This window comes from Plecotus auritus (assembly GCF_963455305.1).
Source record: "Plecotus auritus genome assembly, chromosome: 7".
In the NCBI taxonomy this organism is placed as follows: Eukaryota; Metazoa; Chordata; class Mammalia; order Chiroptera; family Vespertilionidae; genus Plecotus; species Plecotus auritus.
Window position 1 is genome coordinate 131959980 of NC_137774.1, and position 26239 is coordinate 131986218.

Consider the following 26239-nt stretch of genomic DNA (forward strand, 5'->3'; position numbering starts at 1 on the left):
TATATTATTCAATTAAATGCCTTATTTTTACTGAAATTTTGTATAATTATTTAGGGTCCTCCGGGAGGTGGAGGGCCACCAGGAACACCTATCATGCCTAGTCCAGCAGGTATTGTAATCAGACTGGCCACATTGGCATTTGATTATTAGAATAAAATAGAGAAATTGTTCTGAAAGTTAGTAGTATTCATTGTCTCATTGATGGATAAGGAATAGAGTAGAGGTAGCAAGTAGGAAGAAATCATATTCTTAAACACTTTATTGTCCAATTGCTTTAAGCATTTAGAAAATTTCTGTTATGTAGGTAACATATAATCAGGATGCAAATTATATTGATATGTGTGAATTGTCCAATAATTATCTGACTAAAAGATTCCTTGAGACTGTACCAAATCTCAAAACTTAGAAAAATTCTGCATAAGTTAACACATGAAATGCAATGGATCCATTAGGTTTAATATAGCAAATCTGACCCACTAATCTATTACCTTACTAAGATAGATGTACATGTACCTATAACATTATTTATCCTGCATATCTGTAGATATTTATTAATTAGCTAATGGATCTACCATGTAGTGTGGAAAATATTTTAATCTTCTAAGATAAAATATCTGAGTATTCCTGTAATCATTATTTAATACTTCTGGTGGGAATGCAGACTGATGCAGCCTCTATGGAAAACAGTATGGAGTTTCCTGAAAAAAATTAAATGTGAAACTGCCATTTGACCCAGTGATCCCACTTCTAGGAATATATCCTAAGAAACTGGAAACACCAATCAGAAAGAATACACGCATCCCTATGTTCATAGCAGCACAATTTACAATAGCTAAGACATGGAAATAGCCCAAGTGCCCATCAATAGATGAGTGGATAAAAAAAGCTGTGGTACAGCCCTAGCTGGTTTGGCTCAGTGGATAGAGCGTTGGCCTGCGGACTGAAGGGTCCCAGGTTCGATTTCGCTCAAGGGCACATGCCTGGGTTGCGGGCTCAATCCCCAGTGGGGGATGTGCAGGAGGCAGCCAGTCAATGATTCTCTCTCATCATTGATGTTTCTATCTCTCTCTCCCTCTCCTTTCCTCTCTGAAATCAATAAAAATATTAATAAAAAAAAAAGCTATGGTACATTCACACAATGGAATAGTAGTCAGCAGTATTAAAAAAAAAAAAAAAAAAAAAGGACCTCTTACCTTTGAGACAGCATGGAGGGACCTGGAGGGTATTATGCTAAGTGAAATAAGCCAGTCAGAGCAAGACAAGTATCACATAACCTCACTCATATGTGGAATCTACTGAACAAAATAAACTGAGGAGCAAAATAGATCCAGAGACACAGAAGCATGGAACAGACTGTGGAATCTCAGAGGGAAGGCAGGGGTTTAAGAGTGGGTGGGGAGAGATTAACCATTAACTGGGGAATTTATATGCATATATGCATAGCCCATGGACACAGATAATAGTGCGGTGTCCAGATCATCTTCGATTATTACTCTGTGATGAATTGGATATAGACTATAAAGAAAGATATTAATTAAGTAATATTTTGTTTCAGATTCAACCAACTCTGGAGACAACATGTATACTTTAATGAACGCAGTACCTCCTGGACCTAACAGGCCTAATGTAAGTATGAATTTTTAAAAATTTTTGTAATGTATCCGAAGACTCAAACTCTTAGTGCATTCCATTTCTTGGATACTCTTTAAGGTTTATATTTTATAATCCAGGTGCTTATTGGATATCAATAAAATAAAATTCTATGTTCTGAGTTGAAAAAATATAATATATAACATATAAAATATTTCATATCAATATAATTTAAATGTAAAAGTGAACCTAATTAACTATAAAATGTTCGTGTATAGTCTTATTTTATCTCAGGTACTTAATAATTAATACTATTTGAAAATGACAGGTAATGTATAATTGTTACCTCATTTTAGCATTACTAATTTTTTCATTGTGATCATATTTTATTATTTTTTTATCCTGAGAAACTTGACCAGAAATAAGGAAGTTGGATATACTCATTTTTCTCTAGATTTTGAAATCCAGAGTTTAAATATGGACCTGAGGCAGTTCTGCTGAAAGAATTTGGATGTTTTAATAAAGCATATGGTTGTGATTTTTTTCCACAAAAACTTACAAGAAAATGATATTTTATTTATCTATGATACAAGACCTACATGTTAACAAAAAATATTTCTAACAGAATGTAGTTACTACACAGATATGTACAATAAATATAGGGTAGTTCAATTAAAGAAAAAGCAGAAGGCATAAAGGAATTTTCATAGGTACTGAAAACTGAGAATGAAGTAATTATTATAATGAAGATTCCTAGCAGTAAAGACAGGAGGGAAACTGTAAATCTATCCAGTAGGGATGGTACTTGAAAGTGGCAAGTCTGAAAGGAGATGTGCTGTCAGTATCACACTGAGGGCTTAGTATAAAAAAATAATGTAAAATATCTCATTAAAATTTGTATATCGACTATATGTTGAAGTGATAATAATTTTGATATAAATATATTATTAAAATTAACCTCACCTGTTTCTTTTTACTTGTTAAACATGGCTGCTAGTAAATCTAAATTTACTTAATGCAAGTTCACATTTGTGGCTTGCATATTGTTCCTGTTAAGCAGTACTGCCTCCAGTTATCACTATTCTCTTTATAGCATCAAATAAATTGCTTTTCAGTAAAATAAACAATTTCCTATCAATTATGTCTAAACGTGTTTTCACAAATATTTTAAAGAATACTAAATATGATAACGAACAATGTTCATTTTAGAAATTCAACAAAAAGATAGAAAAATTTTTACACTGCAATTTCATATCTTAAAACTTGGTTTTTGAAAGGGAGGTTAGCAAAGGAGGAAACCCAGAGCATATGGTACTGAAGACATTTCTGGGGGCAGCTAAGCTGACATCATCCAAGTATGTTCCTCTCTGGATCTCTAACTCCATCCAAAGATAAGAGATCCAAGAACAGTAGGTGAACATGTCCCTTTTTCAAATGTCATTCATCTCAGCCAGAGGTAGTAAAAGAAAATTCCTGCTGAGGGCTAGGCCTGGAGTTTTATGTGCTTCAAGTACATATAGTTATAGTCTATGGGGACCAGAAGAAAAGACCAAACTAAGTTCATGGACTATTGGCCTTGTCGGCACCAGTTTCTAAGCCCAGAACCATGCTTTTGACAAAGGCTGAATAACAATTGTAAGTTCAAAGTTGATTTCTTTGACTTATCAGTTAAGGCATACACATTCCAAGCTGTTTACTAAAAATCAATCCATGTGCTTTTAGGCCACAAAATTTTCGGAAACAGAATTGACATTATTTTGAGAAAATGTATAACATGTGATCTGTATCATCATAGATGATGGATAGCCATCTTATTTCCACACAGTTGATGGTACACAGGTTATCTGCTGAGGGGAATTGTTTTCCCCCCAAAAGCCCATGTGATTAGTAGCTACCACTACCCGATCTACACACATAAATACACATACACATGCACACATCGCATTCAATATTCTCTAACATACAACATGGAAGAAATGCTTTTGGCATGGGAAATTTTAAGAGCAAAGTGTTTTTAGTAGGTTGTCTTAACTGTAAAAATAAGATAATATGGATAGCTTATCTTCAAACTGGGATCTGAGTTTCCTCAAAAGTATTTCAGGGAGATGAGGGAAAGATGGAGTGGGCAGGCCATGAGCTCGCCACCACCAGCTCTGCCATAGCACATCTGTTCACATCTTTTTTTTTAACCAGGCTTCTAAAGTAAGATTTCACTTGAAAATAAAATAAGTTAATGCCACTGCTTTTTTAAATGTTAATTATAACTGCTGTAGAATGATTGTCATTGAACTGACATAGTTGAGACTGCCAAGGAGAATTAGCTATATTCAGCTGTCCCCAAGGAGCTGAATGTAAGGGGCGGGGCAAAAGTAGGTTTTCAGTTGTAAGTACGTAAAACACAGAGTTTATTCTTGTATTATGATTTATTAATTATTGTATTACTTTCTATACAAACAACAGTAAACCTAGTTTTGCCATGCCCTGTATTTAACCTATAAGATGAAATTACTTATGTCCATTTGAACAAAAATAGATTGTCTGCTAAAAAAATTATTGTTGGTATAATAATGTTGGATCATTCTTATTAATAAGGTATTAATCATCTTAGCAACTTCATAAAAATCACCTCTTGTTCATAATAGCACAATTTGTCAGTAGCATAGAAGAGAATGTTTATCCTTTGCATTAATTGTATATGCTCCCTGCTTGAAGACACCTGAAGAAGAAAAATGTGGTTCTGAACAAGGATTAGTCTGAAGATCCAAACAGAATATGAGATGGGGGATATAGAGCAGTCAGAGACTATAAGGCTGGAAAATATCCAGGAAAATAATCTCTATAACTTGAAAATAAAAATAAGTTGTGGAATTATCTTAAAATGTTAAAGACGGATATTTTAACATTGATATAAACAATTGTTTTCAATGTTCTCATCGTTTTTTTCTTCATTTTTTAAATAGTTTCCAATGGGCCCTGGTTCAGATGGACCCATGGGTGGATTGGGAGGAATGGAGTCACATCACATGAATGGCTCTTTAGGTAAGGATATTACAAATAAATTCAAAACAAAACTTTAATTCTACATAGTGGGTATTACAGTTTGCAAAGTTCTTCTGTATACAGAAACTCATTTTGAAATGCTTCACCTTTTACCTCATCCTGATAGTTTAATCTACAGTGTATTGTTTTTGATGACTATAGATGAATTGAAAATCAGAAATGTGAAATTTGTTCTAACCTAGCTCATATTCACAGGTATTTCCTTTAACCTATCAAATCTGGGTGTTTAATGATAAAAGGAACACTGCTGATTTGGACATATATCATGCATTGTTGCCTGCGGACTGCAGTATCCTCCAAACAGGTGTCTCTGTTTCCAAAAGTCTATAAATACAATCTCAGAGCAACTAGTTCTTTGCAAGGATCTTAACTTTTATCTGTATTTTAATGTTTGTCTCTATTTTAAAATAAAATTGGTATCATATTCTGGATAATTTGAATGATTCTCTTAAGAGAGAAAACTGTCCATTTTTTTGTGTTCAGTGATAGAGCTGATTTCAAGTAGTGTGACTACTGGTTGAAAACCTACTTCGTAAACAATGCCTTCTTGCCAAATATCTGTAAGGTGAACACAAAGTTTCACAATAGTGAGAGACAGAAACAAAAGGTACAAAATTGACTAGGTCACAGAGCCCACGTGTATAGGCAGGCCAAATGCAAAACCAAAAAAAATATATATTCTATGTTTATGTGTTTAAGTACCTTTATTATAAACTAATGTAAGAGTTGCTGATGGACATGGAGGTTTGTGATCTTTTTTTTTCTTTCTTTTGAAAATGGACCTTCTTTTACTTAGATGGAGAAACTATGCCCATGAGTAATTTAGATTATACACAGATTTCACAATCCCACCAAGGTCACAAAATGACCTCCTCTGATACTTTGAAAAGCTATGTAACCTCAATAATCAAAAAATTATTTGCAACACATTGGTAGATTTTTCTGCTTTAAAGGATGCATACTTAATTTGCCTATATTTCAAAGTCTTAATTTGCACTGTCCAATTATGGTAACCACTAGCCCTGTGTGACTATTTAATTTTAAATTAAAAATAAATAAAATACTAGTTCAGTTCCTCAGTTGCACTGCCACATACCAGGTGCACAGAGCCACATCTAGCTAATGGCTACCATAACGGACAACACAGGGAAACATTTCCATCATCAAACGAAGTCCTGCCAAACAGTACCATTCTAGAATTTTAGTTTCTAATTTCTTGCAAAATAATTTATTTTCCAGTCTTTTAATTTAGAGAATTAACCACACAAAAAAAGATGACATTTGGTCTTAAAGGGTTCTCAATTATATTATACACTACAATAGAATTTACAGAAAAGCTTCACATATGCTTGGCATGTGGCTTATCACCTTCTGTAATGAACTTTATTGTGCATATTTATATATGTGCATAATTGCACATGTACATTCAGTATTTAGCTAGTATACCTGCTTATTTATAAATTAATCATGTTAATAAGCCCTAACTTTATTTGTGACTCTTGACTGAATGCTGTACTCTAAAACACTATACTATTTTTATGTCAGGAAGATTAATTGTTAAACTAATCTATATAATAAAAGCCCAGCGACCATTACGATGGACCGAACAGAACAACCGGCCGCTATGACGCACACTGACCACCAGGGGGCAGACGCTCAACACAAGAGCTGCCCCCTGGTGGTCAATGCGCTCCCACAGGAGGAGTGCCACTCAGCCAGAAGCTGGGCTCAGGGCTGGCAAGCACAGCAGCAGTGGCGGGAGCCTCTCCCACCTCCACGGCAGCACTAAGCAGCAGCAAGCCAAGCCATATGGAGCGAGCAGGTGGGAGGTTAGGAGCGAGGGGCCCCGAATTGCAAGAGGGATGTCTGACTGCTGGTTTAGGCCTGATCAGGCCTAAACCAGCAGTCAGACATCCCCCAAGGGGTCCCGGATTGTGAGAGGGCACAGGCCGGGCTGAGGTTTCTCCCTCACCCCCCCCCCTACAACCCCCGCATGAACTTTGTGCATTGGGCCCCTAGTTTAAAATAAAACTAATACTGGGGCAAAGATCTGATTATTGTTTCTTTATGCCAGTAAGTATAATATATGATTCCATTGCTTAAATAAGAAATTAGTATTGTTTATTCATTTCTCCCAAGAATCAAAATAAAATAATATTATATTTTGAAGACATTTTACTTTTGATAGATTGCTATGAATATTGATTGCTGTCAAATATGTGATATATTTAAAATACTTTGCTGTTGGTTATTGTACTAAAATGTGGTTCATAATCTTGTTGGGTATTATTGAAAATGTCCTTTTTATATTTTATCAGATTTAGAAGCATAATGTCACAAAATATACTTAGAGATTTCTCTCTTGCTCTCTAGTTAAATGCATACACATATATACATACATAATAAAAATTTGAATTTGGTAGTATGTATAAATCTCTCCATTATTTTACTAACAGGATTTTATGATAACAATAGTTTCCTTTATTCTGCCATTGCAAACAGAAAAACTCCTAAATGGTTAGGAACTAGAGGTGCAACTCTTCCGTGTATTTACCATCAAATGATACTTACCATTCAGTGTAAAAAAGGAATTTTTTAAGATTAAAAATTAAGGAGATGTACACTGGAAAATACAACAAAAGTTTGCGTATTAAAGAGGTACTTAATTTATAAGTGAAAGCAGTACCTCATAAAGAATTTTTATTTTTTTTGTACTTTGTTTCAGGCTCGGGAGATATGGACAGTATTTCCAAGGTGGGTACTATATATTCTGTATTGTTTTTTGTCTGTATTTTATTTCACACAGAATTCTCATTAAGATTGTTAGAGTCACCTTATGAATTTTGTTCTTAAACAAGAGTTTGAAAGTAGAAGGCAAGATATAATTAACTAACTGCAAGTTTAAAATACTAATGTATATAATCTGTGGGAAAGGGTAAATATGAATCTTTCACGAATGTTCCTAAACATGCTAAGGTTCATTTACAGTATGCACTATCCCTGATTAATGGATACCCAAGTAATAGCCAATTTAATCATGTTATGTTATTATATCTTTGTAAAGCAAACTGACATAATTTAGGTAATTTTTTAAAAATGTAAAGAAGTCTGTAGAAACATGAGAAGAGGTAAACTTGAAAAAGTGATTATTATATGTTATAAGGCCATTGCATTTATACATCTCATTTGTCTTTCAAACCTTCCTTAGGAAATGCTGATGTCCCCAATCATTATTCTAGTTCCCCAAAATAGAGTATGAAAATAATTAGAGGAAAATTATAGTAATACAAGTAGGAAAGTAAGCCTTCAAAGAGCATGTGTCTGCATTTTTCTTCAAGAGTTTGAGTATCTAAAATTAATCCTTTGCTAAGATGCCTTATATTTTTTGAAGAAGAGTACCTAAATACTTTTTAGGTCATGATGAATTTAAAATAGTTCTCTGTGGATCAAAAATATATTTAGAATGGCTGATAAGAACTAATTATTAACTACCACTAGAATGACTCTAAGAAGTCTACTTTATATCAATATAGAAATTCATTAAAGAATGACTTTAAATTTTTAATTCTACTTCTAATTTATTTTCATGTAAAATAATGTAAAATTCTCAATGCCAAGAAAAATGTAAAGAAGTCTAAATAAGATTGAGCTGCAAAACCTTTTAAATACTTCAAGCTAAAAAGGAAAAAAGAGTGAGAGATAGTTTAATTGGCATTCTGACATTACACCTACACATCTGGCTTATATGTCCTACATACACTTTGGATGTCCGTGTCTAGGATCAATCAGGAAGGCTTTTCTTTTCTAAAAACAGGTAAATATTTATAATGGCACTAGCTTACTTCTGTGAGAAACAGCATTAGGTAAGCCTTCAAAAAGCCTGTTTTCAAAGTCAGAGTCACTGTAAAACTCCAGCAGGGCCTTTTCTCTGGGCAGCTCCTTCACCAGTTAGATGTCTGTGATCACATCAGCTCCCTTCGGTGCCTAACGACTGATACTAGCCGAATGGTGCTTTGTGGTCACCAGTGAAATTTCTAATGTTAGGTTTCTGTAGCATACCCTCGTATCTAACGAGGATTCTTCATTACACAAAAGTGGGATCATCCGAACTACTTAAGGCCATCTTCTAAAATTTCCACTACAACCCATAACTTTGTACATTAGGTAGTTGTAAACAATTCTATATTGGAAAGTACTTGGTAATTTATTAAGTACTTTGAAATGTTTAAATAGTGCCATAAGGACAAATTAAATACCATCTTCTAATCTGCCTCATATCAAGTCTGTTGCTGTTCCTTCTATGCTTATTTTCCCATTCCCATTCCCATTCCCAGAGACAAGTTTTTCCCGGGAAAAAATGCTGCTGAAAACATTCTCTTGCCTAATGAGGTACTGCTTATTCTTTAAGCATCAATGAGCCACCCATTGTGTACTTTTGTGTACTGGGTACTGCCTTGTGCACAGTGGGGAGATACGATAGACTTCGTTAAGTACAAACATAATCTTTGCCCTCAGGTGGTTTATACTCAGGCAGCAGTTCCTTCATTCAGTAAACATCAGTGCTGCCAAGGCATTCTTCTAGGCCAGTGGTCGGCAAACTCATTAGTCAACAGAGCAGCAACCCGTGGCTTGCGAGCCGCAGTTTGCCGACCACTGTTAGGCTCTCAAAATTAAAAGATAAACAAGGTAAGGTCTCTGCCTTCCAGAAGCTCAATATAACTAAGGAGACCAAACAAAAACAATAAGGAAAAACTTTTTCAAATCAGAATTCAAATACATTTCAATTAACATAATCGTCATCTCCAAGTAATCTATAAGCCACTTAGCAATGTACTAGAAATGACTAGTTGCATCCACCTTCAGATGAGCTTCTAAGCAGCTCCTTCCTGCACCAACCTGCCCAAGGCTGTCAGGGCGATGGCGTCATTGGTCTGTCATGTCTCTAGTTACCTTTTCTCTAATCAGTAGCATCATTTGTATTACTCCCCACTCCCACCCCAGTTATTTTTCTCCTCACCTCTTTCCATTCACTGCCTAGTTATTTGTGTTTTACTCCAAGCTATGCACATTGTCACCAACTCAGTTTCCCACCTTCTTCCTTTCCAACACTGTCCAACTGCCACACAAAACTCTTTTCTGCCTTTTTCCTGAGTTTGATCCCTCCCATCCTATTCTTTTCCTAGACATCCTTGCTTGTGAATCAGAAGATAATCTTGACCACTACTGCTTAGCAGTTTGGTTCAAAATCCCTCTTAGGTCTCCAGCTACGTCTCCCCAGTTCTCCAATTAAACCTGTATTTTATCAAGCATCAATATTACATATATTTTTTAAATTTCTTACTCCATTTTTAAGTGTTGTTTTTTAGTACCATTTCAATTCTTTTTCTATTTTTTATGCATTTTATATGTAAGGTGAAGATTACTGAATTGAGAATCAGAAAGCCTGGTTCTACTACTTACAAGTTTTGGTGGCAACATGTTACTTGATTTCTCTTAGGCTTTGCTTTCTTCGCTCTAAAATAAGAGGTAGAGCTTGTAGTTCATTTCTTACCTAGTTCATAAAATTGTTGAGAATCATATGCTAAGGGCTATGAAACACTGTACAGATACTAAATGTTTTCCTTTTCATTATGCTACCTTTTGTGAACAAGGCTCGGAACCCACCCTGTCAACTCCCCTTTGACAGCACTGTTCCACTGGCGAAATGAGCTCAGGGCTCCAAAGAGTTTTAACAACTCTTGCTCAGTTGAGGATTACCTAGTAAAACTTACATACATCTTTCTCATAATGCAGAATTCACCTTTAATTTAGAAGCCTTTTTAAAAAATATATTTTTATTGATTTCAGAGAGGAAGGATAGAGGGAGAGAGAGATAGAAACATCAATGATGAGAGAGAATCATTGATTGGCTGCCTCTTGCACAACCCCTACTGGAGATCGAGCCAGCAACCCGCGCATGTGCCCTTGACCAGAATCAGACCCAGGACCCTTCAGTCTGCAGGCAGAGGCTCTATCCACTGAGCCAAACCAACTAGGGCTAGAAGCCTTTTTTAATGAAAAGTGAAATTCTTGTCATCCCTTTTGCAACTGAGGAGTCATTCATTTAATCAGTGGAACCAAACTATTATGCCTTGGAGTTGTTTTAGGAGTTGGGGTTAGAGAGGAGCATATGGTTGTTTTCTTAGAAGGAATTCACCTAAATAAATTCTGCAGTTCACATTAAGATACTTAACATTTACATTTTTTAGTTTGAAAAAAATCAGAAGGCACAATCTGATTATGTCATGCTTAATAAATTATCAAAGGAATCTTTCCAACCTGAAGCTTTCTAATCTCATGAACCTTAGTTCCAGTTCAATATTCCACACCATTTGTAGGGTTGCCCATTAACAACTACAAATCTCTGCCATCATCTCAGCTGCGAGCCTAAGTTCTCACTCACTTAACCCCCTGGGGGAACCAGGACTGGCAGTTTATTCTTTTAGGCAAATGGCAGAGTCAAAATGACACTCTATAAACCTTGCTATTACCTGTGAGAAATCAATTCAAAATTCACTTCCAAAGGGCTTAGAATACTGTCAATATTATTTTCTTCCAATTATAGACAGCCCAAATTTCTACAAGTGTTCCCCTTTTAAACAACAGTTTGAAAGTTTTGGAGCAATTTCTGGGGATAGGTGGGAGAAGGAACAATAACTAACTAAGAGATGATATGGAAGAATACTTGCAAGATAAAAATCACAGAAGGGAGAGCTAAATGAATTAAATGTGTTAGCCAGAAGAAACTGGGTGTGTGCGAGCCCACGCATAGGCACATGTATACTTAAAATAGCATTTGTATATGATGTCATAGCTTAAGTAGGGAAAACATTCCAGTTTGGAAAAAGGGTGAGGTGAATGAGAATGTAATAAAATCCTTTGAAAATGGGATTAATATAATTTTAACTATAGTTCTTCAAGCTGAATTCTTAGAGTATAAGTAAGGAATAAAGTACACATTAACTGAAGTAGAAAATGCAACCAAAAATGCCTAATGTTGCTAAAAGTAAGTGTTGCTTGTATTCTTTTGTGCTCTGTACTCCCTAATTATATGCTTAAGCAACTCGAGTGCCTTTTTGACCCACCTAAGCCCTTTTTGTGCATTATATTCTTGCCTTTATGATAAAATCTCCTGAGCACTGCACACAAACATACTTACAGTTAACTGAAATATACACCCAGTTCATTGCCACCCGCCCTCATAACCTGCTCCAGCCTGGTGTTTGGAACCGTCTTGGCTGTTCCTCAGGTGCCTGTACTGAGTGACTTTTATGTTCATCATGTCACTCAGTGATCGTGGACAGCACAATCTCCTTAAGACCCCCCATTAGAAACTCTTGTTGTTGTTTTTTGCAGCATTTTGTAGAGATTACTTCAGATTTTTTTAAAAAGATTTCAAGATTTTCAAACATGCCCAGTGAACTAGAAAGGAGTAGGTTTCAGAGATCTGATATTAGTTCAGTTTTGTATGTTGAATGTGTCCTTTTAATCTTCCTCTTGGTGTTCTTATATAACCCCACACAAAAGTGTGCAAACAGCCAAAAACAGAAATAATAACACTGGGAGTGTTTTAAAAACATTTCTTCTAAATATTTCTAGATATTTAAATAGTAATGCAATATTACTTTCAAATTTCAAATATTTTAAAATCAACACTTTGAGTCAGGAATCAGATTTTAAGTTAGATAAACTTTCAAAATTGTAAATCAAGAAATGAGATATGGCAAAAGTGCAGCAGAGTCTGAGAACACCTTGACTCAGTCAGATATGCTGCTCCTCTGGGGCACCTCAGGAGCTACTGGGGGTGTGAACATTACACTAGAATGGAGAGGGTATATTTCATAGATTTGTTTGAGTACGTAGAAGTCTTCAGCTCCCAGGTGCATCCTCACATACCCTTAGATAGATGTTAGATTCTTTTTTATTCTAAGATTATCCGTTTCTCCATATATATGAAGTGACAGAAATCTGCCTTCACCAAAAAGACCTAGATTTAGAGTAAATCTTAAAATATTTGAATAAATTTACTTTTATTTTTTATCTAAGTCAGCATTATCACTCCCACTTTCTAAACATAGTTGATTAGTTAGTAACTTTAATCATGAATAAGAATAGCTTTGTTAGTTGCATTTAATTAAATTTTACTCACATGTTTTGTTGTTGTTTTTGAGAAATCAAGTTATCGGTGTTCATTTCAATGTAGATTCACTTTTCAATATACTTGGAAAACTAACATTTTTAAAGAAGAATTCATTTTTTTTTAAATAGTTCTCTTTCTGCTATTAAACATGGTTCCCCAGCTGGTGTGGTTCATTGGCAAATTTGTCAGATGCTCCCTGTGGGGTGCACAGCAGGACTACATAAAGCGGAACTCCACCGGTTCCTGTACCTGTGTCTGCTTTGCAGTTTAGCCTTATTTTTAAAAAAGCACATATTCTCACTCATACAATTTTAAATTTCATGACGTAACTTGTCTTGAGTTAAGTCAAATCCTCAGTGCAGTTTTCTTTTAAACAGCCAGAAACAGAGTGTACAATGCAATTTTCTTTTAAACAGCCAAAAACAGAGTGTACAATGTCAGTGGCTTAGGGGAAAAAATATTAAATCTTTCTCTCACTTGAAATAACAAGTAAAAAATTTTAACCTTGAAGTTTCTTTTCACAAGTCTATAAATTGGACCTCGAAAGTCCCTCAGTCACAGTCACAGTCGCAGTACTGTGTGAATGTGAATGTGCTTTGTACGCCAATGCCATTCAGTTCGTATTTCCTCTAGCTGTGGAGTATCAGACGACCTCACAGGGCTAAAATTGTACGGTAATAATTAGACTAGCAAATTTAAATAGAACGTGAAGTGATGTACTGCTTAGTGTTTGATTAGATTGCTAATATCAGCCATTTTATCTTAAAGGAAAGTTTCAAAGTAAATCATCCCTTAAACTAATGATAGAGAAAAGTTCTAAAGCAGGTTCATCTCAGAGCCTTCTTTTCCTCTAAAAGTACATATTGAATTCTCAGGTCCTAAGGTATTTCTCTTGTTCTTAACTATAGTTGTTAACTATCTTCTTTTTTTCCTTATGGTTCATATAAAAGTAATGGTTAAAGTAGTGTTACTGTGCAAACCGTATGTGGAATGAAAGGGAAATGTTTATGAAAACGGTGATCTTTTGACGTTTGACTAATAACATTACCAAGAGAGGGTGTCATTCCGTCATGCCGGAGCAGCAGGTTGGCTCTGCATCGTGCCCCTGCTGGAAAAGAGTTTTAAACTCCCCAGAGTTCTAGGAACTCTGTAAGCTGAGGGTGGGAAATTGAATAAATATTGATTCTGAGACTAAGAAAAAGAGTTGTGGTGGGTTATTTCGGGTGTTCTGTGTGTTTTTTAATTTTCTTTTGGGAAAGCATTAGTACTTGTCAAGGTTCAAAGAATGAACCAGAAAACATGCTCTGAGATTAGAATCACAAGTCAGCTTTGTCCGTAGAGATGCTGCTATAGATTCCAATTTTGAAACAGTACAATGCAAGAGGGAAATTAAAATCTTCAACAATGCCTTGTTTTCTAAATCTTGTTTACAGAACTCTCCCAATAATATGAGCCTGAGTAATCAACCGGGCACTCCAAGGGATGATAGCGAAATGGGGGGAAATTTCTTAAATCCTTTTCAGAGTGAGAGTGTAAGTATTTCCTTGACTACATTATTATATCCAGATTTTATTTCTGAAGCTCTTCTATGAGAAGTAATGCATACAGCCATTATTACAACTGTTTAGAGTTCAATAGGTTGATCTGTTAAAAGTCAGAAAATGAAGTGAAATTTCTTTGAAAAAATTTTAAAAATAAACTTTTTCTTTTTTACTCCCATGTACATAATTACAAAAACAAAAATTATAATACTAACTTTCTCATACAGAACATCCACCATCAGGAACACACTGGAATTAGGTTGTATATTTGATAGTTTTTGTAAGTTCTCCCATTACTAAAACGTCTTGGATCACTGCAAACCCAGGTCTGTGCTTAATGCTGTCTGTCCTTAAGGCTCTAAAAATTATCTAGATGTGTGTACTCCACTAGACCTCACTCCCTGGTTTTACATTGGTAACCTGTTTTTTACATTTAACCTAAACTGGCTACCCAGCTCTTTTTTGAGTGTGAGTATAGTGTTAAGCAAAGGCAATATCATTCATATCTCCATAGAGGTAGGTAAGAACAAAAAGAGAAGCAATGGAATTCACTTGTTCATTTAATAAACAGTTACTGAGCATGTGCAATGGGCTGTGCTAGGCACTGGTGAGACCAAAAAGACAATGTGGTGTCTTTTTTCAAGGTGTTATTATACAATACAATGACTTTTAAACTAATATTTCACATTAAAAGCATCTATGGAATTTTTAAAAATAGAGTTTGCCAGAACCCTCCCTAGACCTAGTGAATCAGAATTTCCAAGAGTGGGACTGGGCAAACCTGAAGGTACAAAAGCTTTGCAGGTGCTGCTGCTGCTGCTGCTGCTGCTGCACATTCTCTGCTCAGAACTACGGGACTGGAACATAGCAGAAAGGATTTCAGACGAATTTCACAGTCATAGGGCCTCCACACATGATCGCCATCTCTAAAACTGATTATGGAGGCTCTACCAAACTGCAAACAGAATCCGAAGGAAAAGCTACCCTCTTTTTGGCCTAATTCAACCTTTAGTAGAGGAGACACCATCAGAGTTTGAAGCAGTGGCTAGTAACTTACCCACTTTTGCACAGAACAGTGCTTTCCCAATGGAACCCAAAACTGGGTGTTCTGTGGACTCTTTTACTTCTTGACCTAGCGCCTCTGCATGGGATAAGACTGGCCCTCATTTTTTACTTTACTTCTGTTAAAACTAGAAATGCAGTTATGCTGATCTTTGGTTTGTGTGTTTTATTTCCAGGATATATAAACACAGGTGTGGGGAAAAGTAGGTTTACAGTTGTGAGTAGGCAAAAAGAGCTTATTTTGTAGTATTATTATTATTTACTAATTATTGTATTATTTTCCATACAAGCAATTGTAAACCTACTTTTGCCCCACTCTGTGTATATGTATGTTAGTAAAGACAAAGAAGGCATAGATAAAAATTCATATTTAAAAAAATCAAGAATAGCCCATTCATGATGAGGAAATAGGAAATACATGAGAAACTATGTAGTTTATCATAATGCTTAGGATTATGGAAATTATTTCTTAGACCCTGGTTCTTTCATTAGTTTGTTGCAAGACTATGGACAAATTAATTAATTTTAAATAATTAGTTAATGTTCACTAGATCTAATTAGATGCATTTATTTTTATGCTAATTCTTCCAGCAACAAAATGCTATAAATTAGTGAGGTATATGATAATTACTTCAGTTCAATTCAACATTTATTGAGCCTGCTTTATGCAAAGCACTAGGTTAAGGACAAAGTATTCTGAGATAAATATAACACATCCCTAACCTCAAAAAATATAATCAGATGGGGAGAACATACTTACAAAACTAATTAAACCATATGTCAGATTAATAAGTACTATCATAGATATAAACCAGGTGTTTTAAAAGCACATAGGAAATTATTTATTTTAGATTGGATAAGAAAACTTTTTTTAAAGTTTCCACATGACTTGAACTCCAGAGGAGCTGTCCCCTCTCCTTCCTCCCAGATCTGTCATTCCTGACTGCTGCCTTGTTTACAGGGAAGGGGGTGCCACCTCAGAGTTGGCACCAGAATTCTCCCTATGGTGATCAAAGAATCAGATATAACAGGCCCTATGGTGATCAAAGAATCAGATATAACAGGCCCTATGGTGATCAAAGAATCAGATATAACAGGACTTTAAAAGTGTCTTTGTGCAGAATACACACCAGCCTCACCCTTTAACCCCAACTGGAGTATGTTCACGTAACACAGCAGGTCCTTTTGTGAATTTGTGCATAGAAAAGAGAGCAGCTGGAGCAGGGCCTCACCCACCCTGACCCCTGCCCTTGAGGCCTAGAAGAAGGTAAAATGCTCTGCAGGGTTAGGGAAAACAGTCCCCACCTTTTCTTCTCGCTCCCTCTCTCCTGGTCCCACCAGAAAAGTCTCCAAAGGCAAAATAATTGGATGGTGGTCTAGAAAGGGCACCCCCACCTAGAGGTAGCAGGTCCCCCTGGGGCTCCATTCTCCTGTTCACCTGGTGAGGGCTCTGCCTTATGAATGTCACTGTTTTCTGTGGTTTTCTCTATCACATCACCATACATTTTTGTTTAGACTTTTTTTTAAAAGATCAAGAAATGAGAGCAGAGAGGAAGGAAGACAAAAGAGATTCCTTGCTGACAAATGGAAGGCCTTAGGAAGAAGTAGACTAGGGATCTCCAGTAAGTTATAATGTCTACAAGGCCCCTTTTCTGCGACTTCCCAGTGAGCTGACAGCAGCCCCGCCTTGGCTCATTTCTTTCCTGTAACATTTCCAGAATCAGAGCAGCCCCGCCTGGGCTCTCCCCTGTTGCTGCTTCTATCCTAAGACCTTCCTTGTTTCACTGTCCCCTGCTTTAATAGACGTACTTTCAAAAGAAAAAAGAAAAAGAATGTACTTTCAAAAGAAAATTTTCCAATGAATAAACATTTAAAGTTCGTGGGGGTTTTTTAATGCCCATAAGTCTGAAAAGCACATATGGCTGAGCAGTCTGCCTTTTGAAGATTTGTTGGTCTTTATCTTTAAGTTAAACCACAGACAGAGGCCTGGGAAGGAAGCAAACATCTATTGAGTGCTTATCATGTACACACACTATCCTGGTCACTTCACATGTGCTTCTGCATGTAATTCCTGTGGAAACAAAGATTCCCCACCCCAAGTCAGAAACCTTGCAATGCCAGCATGCTTTACACAGAAAAATGTGAATTGGGAATGTTTCACTAGTCAGCCTCCTGTTCTTTAGATCCTAAACAAGGTCTTTATTTCAAGAAACAAAGATGCCCCCTAGTGTAAATTCAATGAAATGTTTGATATTGAAAATACAGAATACAAAAAGGCTTAGTTCAAAAAATAAATGTTTCATGCTTCTCAAGTAAGAAAGACGCTTAACCTTATTTCTTGAATTAATTTAGCAGAATATTTTCTCCATGGCATTAACCTATAATCAACTGAGCAAACATGATATTAAAACCATGGTATCAATTAGGAATCATAAGCAAATTGCGAGATCATCTCTTACGCCCTTACTGCCTTTGTCATTTTCTGCTCTTGCAAAGAAATCACATATGGCCAATGTTTTTTACATAGTCACATACACACTGAATTTATCTCACTTTAGTTTAGCTCAGAGTAGCTGCAGTATACTTATCTCTCATTAAGAAAATAAAATATTATCTATGTACGTAGAAGTAGAAATATAGTGAGATCTGAGGTGTTCTTGACGTGATTAAACAGGAACTTACGAACATTGTTTGGGTTTTAATGGATATCATGCACATTCCATGCGCATGAAAGGGATATACTAAAGGGAAAACCATAGATTCTCTAGCACATACCAAGGCATGTTCATTTCAAAATATATTTTACGTAAGAAGGTAAAACAAGCTAATATGTGCTGAAAATTATACCTTGAGGTTTCACTCTCTTTGTGCCAAACCAAACACTAATGCTGTCAGCAACTTTATCAGAGCCATTTTATCATCTACTGGAGGAGAACCAGACTCAGAACAGTTTTGAAACAGGACCACCCGATATCCCAGGATTCTGCCGCTCACATGACGATGTGTCTTCACGTACTGAGGCGGCCACACAAGGAACACATTGCAGTGTGGCCTAGGACAGTACACCATGAATATTTAATGTCTCTAAATCTGATACCCCAATTAACACCTGCTCTTCCTTTACTTCTGGAAAACTCTAAGCCACTTCTCCTCTGAAGAACAGCAACCAGTAGCAGAATACCTTTTTCCATGCACATTCTGCCAGTTGTTCTAGAAATTTTGTGATGTTCCTTCTTTTTACGTAGTTGAAGCATTTCCAATAAAGTAGCAGCAGAGGAGCAGGTTGTAGCCTTGGCCTTGCAAACAATACATCACTATGTAGACACTCAGACACCCGTGGAATCTATTACCCTGCACCAGGTACACACACAGCGTCATTTCACAGCTACTCAGACTATGCAGACACCATTAGCAGATGCTTGCTAATTTTTCTGGGTTGCTTGGAGCTGCTGCTTCCTTCCTTTCTGACTGACCCTTAACTTCCTCTTTTTTTGTGTGTGTGTGCCTTATTTTTTCACTTAGTTTCCTCCCGGACAAGCCTCGCTCTCCTAACTTCCCAGTGAATCTGTAACAAGTGTTCATTTTTCTGTAAAACTTTTGAAATATCACAGGATAAAAATCTTAACAATTGCCACTAGGAAAAGATGGTAGCAACTAACAAACATGCTTGACATGCAGAGAATGTGTATATATATTTACTTACCGGCACCTATACTTTTGACAGTGTATATTAGAAAGAAGGCTATAGTATATCTATAACTGCATTCCCCAACATGGCATGACATATGTGACATGAGAATCAGCTGCAATAATCCTATGAAAAAGGATTGAAGAATTTCTAAAATCCCAATGACCTGGGGTGTGCATTAAATGAGATGGTCTCTGGAGTTCATTAGGACTTCTCCAGAAGTTTGTAGGGTTTTTTTCAGACATTTCCTTTGAAGTTTTTTTCTGAAATGCCTTAGTATCTTTTACTGTTTTTAGATTATTGGCACAATATGCCCAATAAAATATTTGCCTTGAAATAATTTGGCTGTGTTATTTAAATTTAAATTAATTAGAATAAAATACAACTAAAATTTCACTTCCTACCCTGCACTAGCTACATTGTAAGAGTCAGTTGCCATATGTGGCTAGTGGCCGCTGCATGGGACAGCGCAGAAAACATCCATGATCACAGAAAGTCCTATTGGACAGCGCTGACGGGATCACCGATTCTTACTGTAAATAACAGTAGCTATAGAGAGCATAGATTACATTTTTCTGTGCCCATTTTTTTGCCATATTTTCTAAGTTTTTCTGTTTTTAATAAAATCTTGCTATCCATTTATTTTCCCTTTGTTTATTCTTACACCTGAAAGTCAAATACCAAAATATAATTCCGTTTCATCAAAAGCTGTGCATAGTTCATTGAAGCTTGCTGCCATTGTTTATGATGGGAGATTTGCATGGTACCTTCTGATGAAATGGGAGCATAACCCCCTTCCAGCACCGGGTCAGGGGGGAGCTCCATTTCATCAGTCCTTCTTCATGATCCTTGTTGGTTTTGGGTTTTGCTTTGCTTTTCTTGCTGCCATTATCAAGGCTAAAGGGGAGAAGTTTTCTATCAAACTGAATCCCCTTTCTCTTCCCTGGCAGTCTCCTTTTTTTAATCACCTTATTCACTGTAATACAACATACAGAGTCAGCAACATATAATTTAGCTTTCTTATACTGAAAAGAAATATGAGGCTGTTACATGATTAACTAGTAGATTTTTCTTGATTTGACCTGTGTTCAAAAGATGAACACAGTCTTCCCCTATAGTCCAGTGACCTGTTTTCAGGCCTGGTCGTCCACCTTTATTCAGGATCAATAAGTGTTTTTTTATTTGAGCCCTGGATTTACGCCTAATGACTTTCTGCCCAGACTTTTGCCAACTGAGCCATTGTCACCTTCTGCTCTTCCTTGGGAATCTCATTTTTTCTACATTAATAAGTCCATCCTTATCTAAGTATACACCTTTCACCTTGTTTCTGGTTCCTCAGTACCTCAGCTCATGTGGAATTCACGTCATTCCTTCCCATCTGCTCCCTTTTGTAAAGTGTATGCTCCCTTTTCCAGGGTCATCACTGGTCCAGGTTAAGTCCCTGGGACCTGGGACCTGGGACCTGGGACCAACCCCCTTGACTTTACCTGCCTCTGTCCACAAGGCACAATCATTATTAACACGTTAAAAGGAACTCCCCTTTGCTCTGGTCCTCATAGGTTTCTACAAAAACGTGTAGTATTTCAGGGCGCACATGTGTATTTTAATCTAGAAACACTCTTGGGAGTGGAGGCCCTCCCCTTAGGTCAGAGGCTGTGGAACTATGCTGTCCAAGATGTGGGCCACTGGCTGTATGGGGATATTTAAACTTAAGTAAACTAAATAACATTAAAATGTTAGTTCCTCAGGGGCATTACCAACATATCATGTGCTCAATAGCCACATGTAGCTAGTGGCCTCTATGTTGGGCAGCACAGTCTTAAAACATGTCCATCATTAAAGAAAGTTCTGTTGGAAGGTGCTGCTCTAGAACTTTACTATCACAGTCTGTCCCTCAAGAACAGGAGAGTAGTTAATCATCCAAATAATTCCTCTCGATTCCTCTCTCAATCATTTTCGAGACCACTTGCAAATTTCTGAAAGCCTCACCCAAATCAAACCGACAAGAAACATGTAACAACAATGCCCTACACTCACCCAGAAAAGACTGTGGGTTGAGATTAGATTAGGGAAGATGCTTATATGCTAGGTATAGCTAGACTCTTCAATATTATAAGTGCTTTAATGATAACTTCTTAGGGCCAGCTGGGAGTTGTTTTTGTTTTGTTTCCCTTACACTGTCAATCAAATATTTACTGAGTCTTTGCCGTGTAGTCAATCAATACATGGTTTTAAGGGTTATATATTTAATCCTCCCAAAACCCCCTTAAAGCGGATGGTATCATTAAACCCACTGTATAGGTGAGGAAACTGAAGTGCAGAAAGCTTAGGTAACCTCCCAAGTTTACATGGCTAGTAAATACAAGACTGTCCCTCCACCTTATTTCATTATGATTCAGCCTTGGACTGGATTTACCCAAATTATAACAAATGCCCATGAATCTGCTGGAAGGAAAAGGCTGAGGAACTGAGTAATTATCATCCACCTGAGTCCAGGGAGAGAATGTGAATGGTTACTTTCCAGAGGAAATGTTAAAAATTTCAGGACTAAGTCAACTCTATATGCGTTTATTCTTTTTATAGTTTCTTATTTTTCTGTTGTATGAGGTTAAAAGCTTGAACATAAAAGATTATAATACATTAAAATTCATAGTTACTATTGTTTACCACGAAAAACATTAGTGGTCTGTAAAAGAATTGTTGTTAAAATATGGATTCTTCTTTCTTTCTAGTATTCCCCTAGCATGACAATGAGTGTGTGATCAATTACCAAGTCTCCTCATGAAAACCACAGTGAGTCAGCCCTTCACAGAACTACTAGGGAAGAAAATTATTCATCACAGTGTACAGTTAAACAAAGGAATCTCAGTCACACCAAACCAACCTTTTTATTTCCTGCTCTCTCCCCTATTTTGTGAAGAAAGCGGGTCCAAACGTGATTCAAACAACTGTACGGAGCGGCATATTAGAATTGCCCTAAAATGAACTGCAAATAATTATCTGTGTATGTATATGTGTGGGAAAGAGGATGTATTGTATATGTGTATGTTATATGGACATATACACATGCATACATTGGCCCACAGGACATTGTAAAATACTATCACATGACATCTTAAGTAGAAATGAGTAGGGACTTTTATTCCATCCTTTTTTTTTCACGTTTACATTTTAATTATTAAAAGTTGCTCCTGCCCCTCCCTGAACTATTTTGTGCTGTGTATATCACTGCTTTATATAAGTTATTTTTTAAGGTGAACTCAGATGTTATGGTTTTGTAAATGTCTGCAATCATGGATAGGAATAAAATTGCTTATTTGAGAGCTTTCATTAAATCGCGTCTGATGCAAGTTACCCTGTGAATCACAAAGTGTACTGTTTCCAAAAAAAAAGAAGAAGAAGAACAAGAAACTGTCTTCATCTTTATGTCAAATCAAGCAATTTCTCAGTTACCTTTAGTGAAAATATTTTTGTACCTTTTGTTTTAAAAAAAATACGTCAACAAAAGCTTAACTGGGACCTAACAGTATATTTCTGCAATAACTGCTTTAGATGAAATTCTGGATTTGTTTGTCTTAGATGATACAGAAAATCCCTAATTAGTACCAATTGCTTTAGGACATAGCAATAAAGTGATGGGGCTTGTCATGTTTTTAGCAACATATTTTGTTTATACCACGATAAAAACCAGAGAGATCAGAAAAACCATTTGCTTGAATCTGTCACTTCTCACCAGGAATACTAGAGCTAAATTTTAAATAACAAACTAATGTGAAACGTTATCTGATTTTTATTCTGACCTTTTGTGAACATTTTCCACATGGACATTGCAGAGAAGATGTATTCAAATGACTGAGATTTTCAGCACAAGGAAGAACAAGTTTTTCCCACACCCAGGGCTCTGGCGTGTTGCCTTCCTGCCCAGGTGCGGCTTCCCAGCAGCAGAATGGACCTGCAGGGTCCCTGCTGTGCACTGCTCACTGGCTGCAGAGCTCCTGCTCTCTGCCCAGGACACAGACCGATACTGAAATCATTTAGAGGAACTGCATTTCATTTGGCCATTGACTTCAGCAGGTTACATCTACATTGTGTCACTGTTCAGAAAAAAATGAGTAAACGCTAGAAAAAAAAACTTTGACCACTTTTCTTATGGAAGCCCCTTGCCCCATGGCACTTTCCAGATCTTTGGGGATTTTTTGTGTGCAATCCTAGGTGCAAACACCAAAATCATAATAGAAAAGTGTGACAACTTTAATTGTAGACTCTGAAAGATAAGTTGGTAATCTTTTCTGTTAAAATTGTGATATAAATAACCATTGATAAACATCCACTATGTTTTCAAACTCCAGAGACTTTGAAAAGCATTGTTTAATTTCCGGTAAGAGGACTTCTTCTTTCTTTAGGCTTATGGTCTCTAACATGAAAATTTGGCGGTGTGTTTGCTAATTTCTGACCCAGGTTATTATTTCTCTAAAATTTGTAGTGATCTATTCCTTATGATAATAAAGAGTTTGCCTGTGCACGACACAGGGATGCTGGGCAGAACTGTTGAAGGGAAAGAGAGAGGCCAAGTTAAGTGTGTGTTCAGATTTAAGTTCTAATCAAAGGAGTCGCCGTTACATTGTGTGCAGAAATCGAGGACTGCACACTGGACAACAGCTTCAGGCTTTCAAGGATTTTCATGAAGAATTCGAACTAAAAGGTCTGTTTGACTCAAGCCAAGGCAGCTTCAAGATGACACTTTGTACCGGCACATAAATTTACCAGAATAATTTTAACTTTCACTGTTTGTGATAACTGTGTGAACACCGGCAGTCCTGTGGTTAAGCTTAATCTAGAATTTTCAAATGTTTGGTTGAGTCTTTTCTTCATTGTTACTGATCTTGAATTTCTTTTATTTGCCTTCTAAGAAGGTATTGTTTCTTATTATCACAAAGAATCATGAACCTTATTTTAGTTGGCCCTGATTTTAGGGGTAATATTGGAATATAACTAGCAATATGGGTCCCATTATTTCTAGCCTATTTGGTAAAAAAAAAAAAAAGTAAAATTTGATTTTTTTCAGGTTATTCCAATCAACTCATCCTAAGTATTTACTTACTTTTCTCTCTTGGAACCCCAATTAAAAATAGTTATTTCAAATTTTTTAAATTCCCGGAGTAGTTGAAATTTTATTTTTAAGGAAAAAATTATATTCAAGAGAACCATAAAATAAGGATACTTAATTTTAATATCAAATACTTTTCTCATGTACCAAATAGAGGATACTATATCTGTATATTAATTTTTGTTTAGGTTTTGAATCATTTAAACCTTCTCCTTTTCTCTTATAAGAGGACAATGTTTTCTCTTGTGTTTTCCATCTCCATCCATGTGTTCATTTGTTTTGATGTATAATGCCTTTTCCTGAGTTATTTCTACATATTTCACCTCACAGTAATAATGTCAGCAATTCTTGCCTACATTGAACATAGAAAATACACATATGAAATACGAAAATAAGTAATAGATGAAAACGTTAATTCTCATTACTCTGCTTTGCATTCTGCCTAACTCACATGGTTGAAAATACATGTCAGATTCTCTCTAAGGTATGTATAATCTTAACCAGCTGTCTTTCTTATAGTCAAGTTGCCCATGGGAACAAAGGCTATGGAGGGCCATTGATCTGGTAACACACACATGTTCAGTGGGTGAATCTTTGTGCTCCTTTTCAATGTCCCAGTTTGGACTCAGTCACTGATGAATACGAATTACACAGCTAGGAATCTGAGGTTAAGTTTTCTCTACTGCCAAAGATTAATATATTAATTTTGCTCTCCAAGTCACCCAAACACCCCTTTCCTTCTAGGAATAAAATAGAGAAAACTTCCGTTTCTATTTTTATGATTCTCTAAGATGTCTGAACTCTATTTCATTTCATAGGTCATTCAGTTACCACTCTTCCTGTAGTTTGAAAGACAGCCAATGAAATAAATGAGTTCAGTTTGGGACATAGGAAGGCTACATCTGTCCATACCATTTCTTCACATTATTGTTCTGGGAACATGCAGCAGCAAAGCATCCAGAACTCCCTTGGCAGAAAGTTTGCCAGTCCTTCATACTTGACCTGATTGTTTCTTGCGTGGCTTTCTCCATCCCTCCCTTCCTCCCAATCTCTGCACCTTCCGGTAGAAATAAGATGCAGACTGAACATTTTTACCTTCTGAGCCCTTACAGTTTTCTTCTTCATATAGTATATAGTTTTCCCAGGGGAATTCATTGCAATTTCCATTTCTTGATTATCACGGTTAATTGAAACAGAGCCACAAAACATAGCTACTTCACTTTGGTAAGCATTATAGTATTTTGACACTGGTTTTCCCTCCATTTTGATGTGTTAGGTACTATAATTCTCTTTCTTGAAAACTGATACAAGTGGTGCAGGGGTGTATAGTGAGGGAGAAGTTCGATGTGGAGGAGGAAAAGTTGCCCAAAATATTTTCAAAAAGTGGATTAGTCCTTTTTTGTTTAACCCCTCGAGGTGGAATAATTTTCTTATTTGCTGTGAGAAACAGGAGTCTGTGTTTGCTTAAAAGAGTAGTACCCAATTGTAAGCATGTGTAAAGGGGCTCCCTGGGTCTGTGAACCATACCTGGAGAAATGCTGGAAACATAAAAGTAAGAATGGTGAACCACTAGGAATACTATTCCATTTTGCATACTCAATGTGTGTGTGTGTGTGTGTGCGTGTGCACGTGCACACAAGTGTGTTGGGAGTGGTAGTGTGAAGTTGGCTCACAAAACACTCCCACTATGATTTACGTTATTATAGCACAACTGGTAACTATTCAACATAATTCTTTCCTTTGATGGCTTTTTATTTCATTGGTAAAGTAAGTGATGGAAGTGACTTAGGATGAAAAGAGAGCAGTACAGACATAAGCAGACGGCTCTCCTGTGCCCAGCTTTAACCTACCCATGTTAGCTCATCCACATTAGGCCCCCTTATGAAGGGACTGCATCTAAGGTAAGATCATAAATGATCATTTCATCATTAGTCACTTCACTGCCAGGAATGGTGCAGTAATTAAGTATAGTTTTTTGATGTTGACATTTGTTTACAATAAGTAGAATTGAC

At 36.4% G+C, this 26239-nt stretch overlaps 1 protein-coding gene across 18 annotated transcripts in view; it reads left to right on the forward strand.

Moving 5' to 3' along the window:
- SSBP2 (single stranded DNA binding protein 2) overlaps positions 1-24608 on the forward strand; it is a gene marked incomplete at its 3' end in the record, with an annotated part of 228385 nt that extends 203777 nt beyond the window's left edge. For 10 of the 18 annotated variants that reach the window (XM_080682637.1, XM_080682639.1, XM_080682635.1 and 7 more), the window contains 6 exons: positions 55-109; positions 1556-1626; positions 4551-4629; positions 7376-7404; positions 14263-14361; positions 21853-24150. In XM_080682637.1, the coding sequence (XP_080538763.1) occupies positions 55-109; positions 1556-1626; positions 4551-4629; positions 7376-7404; positions 14263-14361; positions 21853-21882 (363 nt within the window). Of the gene's footprint in view, positions 1-54; positions 110-1555; positions 1627-4550; positions 4630-7375; positions 7405-14262; positions 14422-21852 lie in introns of those variants that run through there. The other 8 variants (XM_080682645.1, XM_080682631.1, XM_080682632.1 and 5 more) reach the window with 5 other exon arrangements.
- Positions 24609-26239: the final 1631 nt, after the last annotated feature.